The 14,639-nt window shown below is 38.6% G+C and overlaps 1 protein-coding gene across 2 annotated transcripts in view; it reads right to left on the reverse strand.

Annotated features, from left to right (window-relative positions):
- The window catches only part of Dtnbp1 (dystrobrevin binding protein 1), an 86,929-nt gene that overhangs the window by 49,401 nt on the left and 22,889 nt on the right, over positions 1–14,639 (reverse strand). For both annotated transcript variants that reach the window (XM_057787149.1, XM_057787150.1), the window contains exon 5: positions 11,343–11,475. In XM_057787149.1, coding sequence (XP_057643132.1) covers positions 11,343–11,475 — 133 coding nt within the window. The remainder of the gene's footprint in view (positions 1–11,342; positions 11,476–14,639) is intronic.

Raw genomic sequence — 14,639 nt, forward strand, 5'->3', positions numbered from 1 at the left:
GGCAGGCTAAAAGTAAGGGTACCATCAAAGTCCAACTTGGTGCACCAATGAGTTTTACTGGGGTTACTCATAGTATAGGTTGAGGGATTATTATCAGGAGCATAAATGTCTCAAAGACAGCTGCATAATAAAAGCCCCATGGGTCGGAGTTCATAAAAGTTGGAACCCTGGGCACACTGCAGTTTAAAGGCAGCAGCAGATTAGAGCATCTTTTTCAGATAGCTTGTCTGGTTGTTCTAGGCAGTTCAGCTGGGTTCTGTCTCTCTCTCTCTCTTTTCTTTCTTTCTTTCTTTCTTTCTTTCTTTCTTTCTTTCTTTCTTTCTTTCTTTCTTTCTTTCTTTCTTTCTTTCTTTCTTTTTTAAAGGTTTTTGAGACAGGGTAGCTTTGAAGCCTGTCCTGGAACTTGCTCTTGTAGACCAGACTGGCCTTGAACTCACAGATCCACCTACCTCTGCCTCCCAAGTGCACTACCCACTTCCCAGGCACATTTTCTAATATCCTAAATTTGTCTCTTCTAAACATCTAAGTTTATATAAATACATGTATATAAAAAATCCTTTTCTATTTGGCAGGGCCAAAGACCTATGGACATTAGTAGAAAACAAACTTTACTACAATGAGTAAATGTAATGACAAACAGCTTTGCAGTTCTGCTCAGAGACTTTACAGTTCTGCCTGCCTTTTTTCTTCTCTTTTCTTTTTTCTTCTTTCTTTCTCTTTCTCTTTCCTTTCCTTTTCTTTCTTTCTTTCTTTCTTTTTTTTTTATTTTTAAGACAGGGTTTTTCTGTGTAGCTCTTGCTGTCCTGGAACATTCTCTATAGACAAGGCTAGCCTCAAACGCAGCGATCTGCCTGCCTCTGCCTCCTAAATGCTGGGATTAAAGGTGTGAGCCATCACGAGGAGTACTGCCTTTATTCATGCTGATGTATTACTGGAGATCACAGGCAACTTTGAGAAAGGTTAATAATATCACTGTTAATAATAGTTTGACTCTATCAAAGGCAATAGAAAGCCCCCAAAAACAAGCCTGAAAAATCTAAATTCTAAACACTAAATAATTATAGCTATGATTTTTTAAAGTTATAAATGATGTACAAAGGGAAAGGCAAAATACTGTATTAATCATAATTTCCACCACTACTGCAAAAGAATATTCTTGGTGTTGCACAAAGAAACATATCAACAAGTGAAAGTAATCTTGCAAGGCAATTACCTTTTGTAAACAGTGTGTGCCATGAACTAAACTAGACTAGCAAGCACACATCAGGATGGGAAGTTTCTTAGTTTTTAATCAAATGCTGGTGTTGACTCTTTCTCATCCCATTAGTAGAAGTTCCACCTCAATCTAGTGCAATGAGATAATTCCTAATTGGCTTGAAAGAGGAGGTGATGAGAGTCAAGACTTAGGAAATTCCAGGAGGGGGGAAACAAGCACATACACAGTTTTTCAAGATGAGGAAGTTTGCAGGATACTATGCTGTCAAACAATCTTAGAACACTGTAGATATGTATTACTTTCATTGTTAATAAAAAAAAAAAACTGAGTGGCCAATAGCTGGGCAGAAAGAGTTTCGGTGAGACAGCCTGACACAGAGAATGCTGGGAAAGAGGGCAGAGTATCAGGAGATGCCAGCAGATGCAAAGAGAAGCAAGATGGGCATGCTGTGCTGACAAGAGGTACCAAGCCATATGGAAAAGCACAGATAAGAAATATGGGTTAGCATAAACATAAGAGTTAGCTAGTAACAAGCCTGAGCTACTGGTCATGAAATTATAATTAATATTAAGACTCTGAGTGGTTATTTGAGAATGGCTGCTGGCACAGGAAAACTCCGCCTACAACACTGGCCCTTGGTGTATTAGATACTTTGGATGAGAGAACAAAAATGTTTCTCACACTAGTTTTTATTTTATTAAACAGAAAAATGAGACTAGCAGACTCACCCTGGGAAGTGGTACAATAAGCACCTGAGAAGCAATATGTGCCTCATAAAGCATACAAAGAACAACAGAGCCAGAGTAATAAGATTCTACCTTGATTGGTAATAAGAACTAAACTACAATTAACATGAAATCTAGTTAACTCTAAGGATTTCGGCGTCGTGCACTGGTTCAGAGAGGACACTGAAATGCATGATTAAAAATCCAACTCTGCTGTTGTTTGTAAGCTTCAATGTAACAACTCAACTGTAGAGGGAGAAGTAAATGCACACAGCATCAAAACTGCCAAAAGGGTGAAGTGAACACAAGTACTTAAACTTAGCATTTGATAGTAATTAAATATTCACATGTAGAAAAAAATGTATAAGGGATTAGCTAAACTTTATCAGATGTCATTTACAGCTTCTCTAGCTCGACGGGGAGATACATACTGATAACCCCAGTACTGTAGAGTCTAATGCAGGAAATGTGTTAAAAGTTTGAGGCCAGTGTAGGTTACATGGTTAATTCAAAGCATGTTTGAGCTACTTTGCCAAGATCCTATCTCAAAAACACCAAAAGTGCTGCCAAGCATATGAGCACATAACTGTAATCCCAGCACATGAGAAGTAAGGAGGTTTGGAATTCTAGACCAGCCTAGGCTATATGAAACTCTTTCTACAGATGACCTAGGTTTGGTTCCTAGCACCCACATGGTGGCTTACAACCACCAGTAGTACCTCCAACTCTAGGGGATCTGACACCCGCTTCTGGCCTCCATGGGCAATAGGGACACATGTGGTGCACAAACATACATGCAGGCAAATATGCCCATACATATAAAATAAAAATAATAACAACCTTCTGAATAAACCAATAAGCAGCAAAACAGAAAATGCAGACAGAAGGTGCCTGGGGTAGTCAATGGTCACTGTTACTACCACCAAATATGTATTTATGTTCTCCCCTTTGAGAAGTTTTAAAGGTCCTAAGTCTTCTCACAGCGGAATTAAGCTTCTAAACTTAGCTTAGGGTTATAAACCCTGATCATAATCTGTTACAATCTTACCACCACCACCCTCCACATATTCTACTTTACAACAAAAAGGCCCTCTGGTCATTCCAAGAAGAGCCCCATGTCCCCTGCCTCCTTTCTGGCTGTGGGTGGATGGGATACTTCTTTTTTCTTTCTTTCTTTCTTTTTTTTTTTTTTTTTTTTGATTTTCGAGACAGGGTTTCTCCATAGCTTTTGGTTCCTGTCCTGGAACTAGCTCTTGTAGACCAGGCTGGCCTCGAACTCACAGAGATCCGCCTGCCTCTGCCTCCTGAGTGCTGGGATTAAAGGTGTGCGCCACCACCACCCAGTTGATGAGATACTTCTGATTGTCCATTTCCCCTTCCTTTCTCCACATCGGCAAATATCACACCAGGTTCCCCGCTAGCCCTGGCTCCAGACTACAGCTGTACTTTGCCTGTGCTTCCACAGACTTGTCAGCTTCATGAAGATTCTCATCTGATTGACACTAATTGTTTCCTCACATCTCTCTCAGAAATCAGTTAGGGTCAGGCTAAGGGTACTGTACCCTTGTGCCTTTGTATTGCCTAATACCTATATATTAAGTCTGATGACTTCAATAAAGTTCTTGTAATTCTACTATTCTACAATGCAAAATAATTGGGGAAAACTCTGTGATTCATGCTCATCTAATACTGATAAACTAATTAAATTAATATTAAATTAAATATAAGAATTTATGCCAAATTTTGTAAAAGAATAACTTAAACATGAACTTAGGAAATATTAAACAACATGATGCTGCTTTACTAATCACATCAAACTTGGTCAAATCATCCCAAATTGAAGCAGAAAAGGCGACAGGGATTTCAATTTTGACTCTATTTTGTTTGATTTACATGCTGCCCAGCCCAGCTCTGTATTTCCTATGCAGTCCAGGATGGTCTTGAATGCCTGATCCTTCTGCTCTACCTCTCAAGGGCTAGAATTACAAGCAGGTGCCACCATACCCAACTCTACATTTCAACTCTTAACAAACTTGAAATTATTAATATAGGAAAAATACATTTTTACCTTTCTGAATTAAATTATCATAAATATATACACAATATATATTCCACATACTTATTTTAAATTGTTATAAATTTAACTACCCTAACACAAACAGCTCATTTCCTGTTACAAAACCAGTTGTAGAGATAAGTTATAACTAACTAACTTAGAATAACAGGTGTACATAAAACATTGGCAGGCCTCCATGGACCCAAACCCATCTTGCAAGGAACTCAAGCCTCACGATTTTGCTCTCTATAACAGAATATCTCTTTAAGTGACTGATGGAGAAGACAGAGAATTTCACTGTGAAAGCCATTTGGGAATGCCTGACAGCTGTGCAAGAAAGAGCTCCACAGATCTTGGTGAGAAGATCATCCCGGAGGGAGAGCAATTCAGCTTGGAATTTTTCTTTGTGCCGTTTGTTTCAAGTAGATATAATGTGTAGTACAGCCGTGATACATGAAGAATGAAGTGATACATGAAGAATGAAGTAGCATACTGAAATTATTTCACATTTAATTAGTTTCTTTCTAACCAAAATAATTAGCCTCATAGAACAAAGACATTTTCTTTGTCTGCATACCCACAAGTCATTGAGGCCAGACACTAAAAGACATAAGACCCTTCAAATGCTTGTGCCATACTTTTCTGTACTGAGGCAATAATGTAATGACGATATGTAAATAAGGAATGTTTAAAAGCTGCATTAACTTGCAAAAGCCATTATGGAACAAATGAGATCTGTGTAGTAGACTAAGAGGTGTTGAGAGAGCGTACTTGTGATGGTACTAATCTTGGAAAGTAACTTGGACAGGAGGATCTAGCTTATGAAACAGCTATGAAAGTCCCTGCTAGATGTCTTCACATTCTATAAGGCAACACAGTAACATATCAGGCTAGGGTCTATCAAAAGCAACACAGAAACTCAATATATGGCTCCTACTTATCCTAGAATTAGTAGAATTTCTCTTCTAGATGAAGAAACTGTCTTCTAGAACAGACCATATGAAATTAAGTACTAGAGAAAAGACAAGGCCTTGACAGTTGAAATTTGAGGAAAGAACAGGATTAGACTGCTCTCTAGTGGAAATTCAAGAGAACTCACCATACCCAGTACTTTTTTTTTTCACTAGACCACACTAACTTAAACTCAAATTCACCCTTTGTCTCAGATGCCTACAGCTCAAAGCACTCCTTCTACTTCAGCCTCCAAAGGTATCATAGGTATGAAAAGCCATGCCTAGCAACGATATACAGTACTTTCAAACTCATATTTCCTAGTTGTTATTTTTAAATATTATGTTGTTTAAAATGCGCGTTGTGGCTATTTAACCTAGTAAGAACTATGCAGCCTTTCAAACATTTTTCAATGCACAGACACTGTTTTTCCTGTCACGTTTAGATGAACATTTTTACAGACAAGTCTCATGTAACAGACTAGCCTCGAATGTGCTATGTAGCAGAGGATGACTGTGAACTTCTGATCCTCCTGCCTCTCCCTCCCAAGTGCTAGGGTACAGTATGCACCACCACTGTGGATGGATGCCATGCTGCAGGTCAAACCCAGGACTTCTTGCCTGATAAGTAAGCACTTTACCAACTGAGCTAAGCCCCAGCCCTCATCTTCCAACATTTAAAGTAATGGTTTTGTAGGCCAATCTAAACTACACAGTATCCACCCTTTGACACAGAAAAAAAATGACTCTGTAAACTTGCAATGGTTAGACAAACTGCTAGTAGAATGCCCATACCCTCATGTTCCAGACATGTTCCAGATTTCTTCCAGACCCAGAAATAGACATGCCAGGCATGTGCTATGTGGCCTGACATTTGTCATCTCACTTAACCCTGCAACTATCCTATCAAGCAGCATAGTCATCCCTCAGTATTCCTGAGGGACTGGTTCCCAAAGCCCCATGGCTGCCAAAATCTTTGAATACCAAAGTCCCTTACCTTAAATCAGCTCTGTATTATTTAAAATGCCTAATACAATATAAAAGTATTATGTGAATAACTTGTACTCTATTGTTTAGGAAATTACAAGATTGAAAACAAACCTGTATATGTATTTATTATGAACAATTTTAAATGAATATTTTCTATATGCACTTGGATGAATCTACAGATGCAAAACCCACAGACATGAAGGGCCAACTGTATTCTGAGCCTCATTTGCAGATAGAGGCTGAAGCAAGGAGCATTTGAGAAACCTAGAGAGAGAATTTCAGAGCTGTGAGTTCATATTCACTATTTTTGACTTTCCAGTATACTTTTATCATTTATTTCCTAAATTGTAGTCTTACCAGTAAATATCAATTAAACAGGCATTTGTAAGCTAGATGGACAACATCCCATAAAAAGAAATCAATATGAATGGATTACCCTTTGTTACTTAACAATTCCTGAAGGACTTAGATCCCAATACCTCAATTTATTAAGCCACAGGATAGCACAGTTAAAAGCACCATCAAATGTCTTAAATTGCTCACAAAATACAAATTTCTTACTCTTATAAGACAGACCATCCAGGAAACAAAGCAAGACGAAAAAATGTAAGAAGCCTGGAAAATGGAAAGAGCGAGTGGACAGAGTATTATATACAACCAAGCCATGAAAAAAAAAAGAAAACAAAGTCAAGGTTGGTCTGAGAAGACAGCTCACTGGATAAAGAGCTTTCTGTGAAAGAGTGGGGACCTAGGCTTTGATCTCCAGAACCTATTTCAAAAAGCCAGATGCTGTAGTCCACCTCTGTAACAACAGGACTGCTACAGGGGAATGAGCAGTAGACACACTGAAGGCTAGCCTCTGACCTCCATATGCACACCATAGCATGCATACACACACTGAAGGCTAGCCTCTGACCTCCATATGCACACCGTAGCATGCATACACACACAGGGATGTAGGCAGAGGAGGGCAGACGGGGACACATAATCAAAAGAAAAAAATCAAAGTTAAGGTCAGTTACTACTTTCTTCTAAGTTGCTTTTAATTTTTATTATTGTTTAACTAGTTAAGTCTTGTGAGGTTATATCTAAGCATCTAGGTTATGGTAGGACATATAATATTTTGAAGCTATCAAAAAGGTAATTCAATAGTGTATGAATTATCATTTAAAACATCAAGCACTTCCAGAATCTAAGAATTATGTCCAAGCTCATTGAATATTAATTTCTAAAGTACATTAATTGACACGAACACTTTTTAAAAGCTATTCCATAAAATCCAGCTTCATAAAGCTTCCATTATGATATCAGCACTGATTCTATGAAATTGAGTTGTTTAGAATGGGAAAGGATCTTCACCAACCCCACATCAGACAGAGGGCTGACCTCCAAAATATACTCAGAACTTAAGAAATTGGTCATCAAAAGAACAAATAATTCAATAAAAAAAAAAAACAGGGTACAGATCTAAACAGAAAACTCTCAACAGATGAATATTAAAAGGCTGAAAGACACTTATAAGGAAATACTCAACATCCTTAGCCATCAGAGAAACACAAATCAAATCAACTCTGAGATTCCATCTTACACCGGTAAGAATGGCCAAGATCAAAAACACTGATGACAGCTTATGTTGGAGAGGATGTGGGGTAAAGTGAACACTTCTCCATTGCTGGTGGAAGTGCAAACTGGTACAGTTTGCCATTTTGGAAATCAGTATGGCGATTTCTCAGAAAATCAGGAAATAATCTACCTCAAGACACCACTTTTGGGTAGATACCCAAAGGATGCTCAATCATAACCACAAGGACATGTGCTCAATTACGTTCACAGTAGCCGTATTTGTCATAGCCAGAACCTGGAAACAACCTAAATGCCCTTGACTGAAGAGTGGATAAAGAAGATGTGGTACATTTACACAATAGAGTACTACACAGCAGAAAAAATGACATTTTGAAATTTGCAGGCAAATGGATGGAGCTAGAAAACATCATATTGAGTGAGGTAACCCAGACCTAGAAAGACAAATATGTACTCACTCATAAGTGACTTTTAGATATAAAGCAAAGGAAAACCAACCTACAATTCACAATCCCAGAGAACCTAGAAAACAAAGAAGACCTTAAGAGAGACAGACATGGATCTAACCTACATGGGAAGTAGAAAAAGGCAAGATCTCTTGAGTATATTGGGAGCACGGGGATCATAAGAGAGCGTAGAAGGGAAGAGGGAGGAAGGGAGGAGAGCAGAGAAAATATAGAGCTCAATAAAAACAATTTTTAAAAATTCAGAAAACAACAACAACAAAAAAAAGAAATTGAGTTTAGACAAAAATCTCACAATTTCAAAACATCATTCTTTGACCATATTCTAGGTTGACAAGATGCTATTTCACACAGTCATCCACTATTTGCGTGTTGGGGGAGGCTTCATTTTGTTAAGGCATGGTCTATTCTGTAGCTCAGGCTTGTGTGGAATTCACTACGTAGCTCCGGATGGCCTCTAACCAGTGGTGATCCTTCCTCAGCCTCTCAGTCATTCAGTATCTCTAGCCCAAACATAAAATATATTTTAAGAAAGAGTTAGGTTGCATGCACTTCTCAAATAAAAGTAACTATAAAAATAATAATTGTAACAGAATGTATTCAATTAGTAAAGTGTTAGTATTAAACACAGAACAACTACAATGAGAATTTATTCTCCTTTGGGGAGAAAAAGGTACAGTTACTATAAAACAACAAAATCAAGTGACTGGGAGAGGTTCAAGCAGGTAAGCTAAAAGGAAATGGTAAAAATGGCAATGTCTACCAGTTAGAAGGATTGTTAACATCAACGAGAGAATCAACAGAAACAAGCAATGCAGACGGAGGGCTACGGACCACAGAAGTTCTACGTTTCTCCTTAGAGTCAGAAGCTCTTTTCTATGTCATACTTTCAGGAATGACACCCAGCTCCAGAAGACCTTTGTAAGAACCCAGGACACAAAGACCATGAGCCATCATCCTACTCCTCACCACCCAGAGGGTTGCTGTGTACTAACGTCATACTAACTGTGAGACCCTGAGCCAGTCACAGCCTCTCCCAGCCTTTGCTTCTCTGCATAGAGAGCAGGGATGGTAAAGGCTACATTCACAGGGCTCTCAGAGAACTAAAATGGGCTCTGTAAAGTCCCTAAGAAGCTCTACATCTTGTAGGTGCTCAACGCTGGCCAATAAACAGCATTCCAAGTAGGTTCTGTCTACTTAGACACAAAAAACTGCTTTATGCTTCTCTAATGAATCCCTCTGCCAGTCTGTTGAGGACTGCAGCAAAAGACAGACTGTGAAAAACAGGAGCAAAGATAATCCCATTTCTATGAGACTACATGAAGTTATTAGTTCAAGAAGTTCATTTTCTGTGCATGCAGTTCCTACTTCCCACTTTCATACAACCTTGAGCTTAAGTGCAAAACAGTGTTGAATAAAAATTTAAAAAGGGAGCCACAATCTTGGCCTGGGCAGCTTCACTGGCTCCATATACCAGCCTAAAAATAAAGTCACTAGAGCTGACAGTTCACAGAACCAAACAGAAACTGAGGTGGTGACTTGCCCTTGGCATGATGACTCTCCCTCTGCCTTACCCCTAACCCCATATCCAACTTCCCCTTCCACTTTCATGTCATACACACAGATTTCCCATATGAGACAAAACATGTGACACTTTGTCTTTCTCTCTCCCCAGAAAGAGAAAGGAGGGACAGAAGGAGGGTTGTGAGGCATAAATGCAAAGAGATTACAAAACACGTGTATAGAATATCATGACGAAACCTGTTGTTTTGTATGCTGACTAAACTCAGTAAGGCAACTCAAGGCTCCACCTCCCTGTCCCTGCCCTACAGAGTAACTTTGGAATGACTATTCCACTTATTTTTATTTGTATTTCTTTACATTCTTTTCTATCTATAAAATCATTAAGAAATAAATGATGTTCCATTTTAGAATTAAATTACAATTTAGAATTTAAAAAGTAAAGCCAATTGTGATATTTACATTGTTCTAAATTTTCCCTTTGGGAGCAGTGAACCACAAAATTACCCTCAAGGGTATGTGTATCAAACACAACAAATTAATTCTCTGCATATAAACCCATCCAAATGAAAAAGTGACAAAAATGACTTTCCACAAAGTTCCAATGCAGCCAAACAGGCACACGAACTCTTCTAATCTTATGTCTACCATCTGCTGGGTAAAATACTGTAAGACATGAAAAATACCATGAGTCTTTGAAAGCCTAAACTTTCAAAGCGATATTTGGAGTATATTCTCCAGCCAGGACAGAGTTACTATAGAACCCTTTTATTTTTCTACTTTACTTTTAAACAAAAAGACCTAATGTTTTATACAAAGTCTTGAGTAACTCAAAAATCAACATGGCCTAGGAAGATGACTCAGTCAGTATAATGCTTATAGCTGAAGCATGAGGACCAGGCCTGAGTTGGATCCCCAGTACATACATATAAACATACATAATGCCAAACATGGTAGCTTGCTTCTAATCACAGCACTGAGGAGGCAGAGACAGGCAGATCCCTGGGGCCCACTGACTGACCTCATCAGTAAACCCACGTCACAATGATAGACACCACCTCTTTTGTTCTTTTTTTTCTTTTCTTTTTTTAATTTGGGTTTTTATTTGTTTTTGTTTTGTTGAGACAACAATTCTCTGTGTAGCCCTGGCTGCCCTGGAACTAACTCTGTAGACCAAATGGCCTCAAACTCTGAAGTCTAACTGTCTCGGTCTCCACAGGGCTGGGGTTAAAAGTATGCAACATCATCTCAAAAGCAAAGCAAAACACCCCAATAGCTTCCAAGAACAACAACCCCGGTTATTCCCAGGTCCTCCATGTGCATAAGCACCTGCATATAAAAATGTGGGCACACACACACAAAGGCACACATACAAAGATCAAGAAAACTAATACTGCTTCCTTAACTGACTGGAGGCAGAAAAGCATTAGTGAAAAATTTTAGAAGTGAATTTCTATCTATTTTCTGTATAATCAAACTATGAGAATAAGAATGCACTATTAGGGGCTGGAGAGATGGCTCAGCGGTTAAGGGCATTGCCTGCTCTTCCAAAGGTCCTAAGTTCAATTCCCAGCAACCACATGGTGGCTCACAACCATCTGTAATGAGGCCTGGTGCCCTCTTCTGGCCTTCAGGCATACAAACAGAAAGAATATTGTATACATAATAAATAAATAAATAAATAAATAAATACATAAATAAATAAATAAATAGATAAATAAATAAATAAATAAAAGAATGCACTATTAAAGTGTTAGCTAAGAATTTGGTAAATTCTGAGAAAGCTTTGAAACAGCACCAAGTCGATTGAAACTGCTTTTACTCTCACGTCACACTTACCCAGGCTTGCCATCAAGGACTCCACATCCTGGAGGAGAGCTGGCAGCTGCTGCAGCTGCTCCTGCAGCTCTGACAGGCTGGTCCTCTTCTTCTCCCAATGGGCAGAGAGCATGACCACCTCGCTGTCCACCAGCTGCAACACAGACCAGTAGGGCTCAGAGAAAACACATCTCAATAGGAGGTGAAGTTAGCATGCAGAGGCCCAGCCAGTTTGTCTTTAGCAACCCTCCATGGTCTACAGATGTCAGCCATCATCCTACTCCTCACCACCCAGGGGGTTGCTGTGTGCTAACGTCATACTAACTGTCAGGCCCTGAGCCAGTCACAGCCTCTCCCAGCCTTTGTTTCTCTGCACAGAGAGCAAGGATGGTAAAGGCTACATTCACAGGGCTCTCAGAGAACTAAAATGGGCTCTGTAAAGTCCCTAAGAAGCTCTACATCTTGTAGGTGCTCAACATTTTCTAGAGCTTTTTTTTTCATTTTCTTTCTTTTCTTTTTATCTTAGAAAGGAAGCAATTTAAGATTCTGTAAAACAACCTCAAACTGCTGCTGTATCAGGGATCTTAACCAAAAGAAGAAAAGTTTAAAAATAAACTGATTACTTCTAAGTATATTTTGTTTTTAAGGATTCTGTTCGTTGGAAAATTCATACCTAAAAAAAAGACAAAAAACACACACACACACACACACACACACACACAAACTACTAACAACCACCACAAAAAAAAAAAAAAATCAGGGCGGACCAGTCAGTTGGTGGCACACACCTTTAATCCCAGCACTTGGGAGGCAGAGGCAGGAGGATCTCTGCAAGTTCGAGGCCGGCCTGTTCTACAAAGCAAGTTCCAAGACACACACAATAACACACACACACCAAAAAAAATTAAACCAAACAGACAAACAAAACCCCCCAAAAAAGAAAAAGAAAGAAAACATATTGAAACAAATCAAAAATATGATTTACAGGTAATTACTTGTTTTATAAAATCCTTTTATTAGGTAAGGTCCTTAATGCTTTGTGAATACCCTACAATCAGCTTATATTCAAACAGAACATTTCCTACATGGAGCAAGGAAAATGATTCTGTACAGGAGGAACTACTGAGGCAACTGACCAACTCTAGGAAAGCAGGAAGCTTGAGGCTGACTAGGAAGGACAGGAAGCTTGAGACTGACTAGGAAGGACTGAGGTACAGAAGGTCTGAGACCTGGATTAGTCTATGGAAGACCAAAGATAATGACAGACTTTCTGTTTTAAAACACTTAGAAAGCCGGAGATAGGCGGCAAGGATAAGACAAAGGAATAAGGAAGCAGTCTGCTTTTAAAACATGACCCAAATAAGTAAACTGTGACAAGTATTCTCTGAGCAATAAAAAAAAAAAAAAAAAAAAAAAACTGTAAAATCTACTACAAATGAAAGGAATGTATTTGAATTTTAGAGAGAACAGTTTATATTTCCCAAGTTAAGATTCTTCAAGAGGTAGAATATGAATAAAACAGGTAAGAATTTTAGAGGAAAAATATGTCAAAATAAGGCAGAAAATCAATTGTATGTGGTAGTAGATTGCTATTTGTTTACTTTTTTTTTATAAGATTTAGACAACATCTCAAAATATAGCTCAGAATGGCCCACAAGTTGTAGCCATCAGTCTTTCTACCTTTACCTCTAGAGGAGGTGCTGGGATTACAGAGTGTCACTCCAGCTGATGTGTTCTTGAGTAAATGAACTGCATCTCCCTAGTGCTCCCTAGCACACACCTGGTGCATAACCCATCCCTTAGACGGTGCTGGGAAGGTGACATAAGGTTTTTCACAAATGCACTTCATTCACTGTGTCACCATGGTTGGACTCCTGATCCTGGGACTCCAGAATTCCCAACTCAGCTCCTGAATAGCTGAGGTCACAGGTTGTACCACCACTGTCCCTAGCTTCATTAGTTACATATATTCAAAGTGCCAATATCAACAGCTTTTATTAAAAAGTTTCTAAAAGTAGCTTTAAAAATTCTGTCTAAGGGGCTGGAGAGATGGCTGGACATTTAGCAGCCATACTGCTCTTGCAGAGGACGTGAATTCAATTCCCAGCAGCCACTTCTAGAGGCTCGTTACTGCCTGTAACTCTAGCTCAAGGTTCAGAATCCAATACCCTCTGACCTCCATGAACACCTGAACTCACCCACACAGACACTCACGCCTACACCAATCAAAAATAAAAACAGGGCAGAAGAGATGGCTCAGTGGGTGGAGATGCCTGCCACCAAGCCTGATAACCTGAGTTAGGTCCCCGAGACCCACATGACTAGGAGAGAACTGACATTCTAACGGTGTCTTCTGACCTCTTCTCATGCACCCAGAACACATGCATAAAATATAATAATTTAAAAGTTTTGCATAAAAAATTAAAACAAATCTTAAAAAATACCGAGTAACACTAACGAGCTGTCAGACAGTAAGGAAAACATGTCTACGCAAGGCATGTTTGTCTGTGCCACAAAACTGATTTCTTTTTTTTTTTTTGGTTTTTTGAGACAGGGTTTCTCTGTGGTTTTGGAGCACAAAACTGATTTCTAATATTCAAGCAACTCCTTCTGACCATCGTGTCTGCCAGTCCTCTTTCCCTGACCACCTTATCTGCTGGGCCTTGTGTCACACACTGGAAATGGAACGAGAAACAGACAGGAAAGAAAATACTGTTCTCTTGAGCACACTTTGGTATCGGGTCTCTCAAATTAGCTGAGCTTCAGATTTTAAGACCTAAAAATGCAAAAACAAAACAAAATTCACAGGACCGACTAAAGAAGTAGTTAAAATATTTTGCCTGGTACCTGGCATAATCTTTATAAAGCATTATAAATCTTACCTTGATTTATTAGATAACTCAAAAAGCCTAAAATAAGTAAGTTTTAGGTAATAACCATTTCTTACCAAAAATTAAAGTATAATGTATTTAGATATTAAAGTTTAACAATGGTTTATTTAATTTACACTTTACATAAAACTAAAAATTATATTCTGCATTTAGAACATAAGAGGTATATGTGTAGAAAGAATACAACAGAATGCACTGAAGTATTTTAATATAAGAGAGAGGCTGAACGACTGTCAGAAATCACAGATAATATAAATGATACTAACACATTTTGAGCACTTGCTATAGGCCAGATTCTGTGTTAAGCAATTTAGATATATTATCTTATTTAAATGACATCTTGTATGTCCTTCAAAGGCTTGAATGCTAAAAGCTTATGTGGAGCAGTTGGGAGACAGTGGAACGTTTAATAGGTGGGGCTGAGCAT

Source organism: Chionomys nivalis, chromosome 13, assembly GCF_950005125.1.
Source record: "Chionomys nivalis chromosome 13, mChiNiv1.1, whole genome shotgun sequence".
In the NCBI taxonomy this organism is placed as follows: domain Eukaryota; kingdom Metazoa; phylum Chordata; class Mammalia; order Rodentia; family Cricetidae; genus Chionomys; species Chionomys nivalis.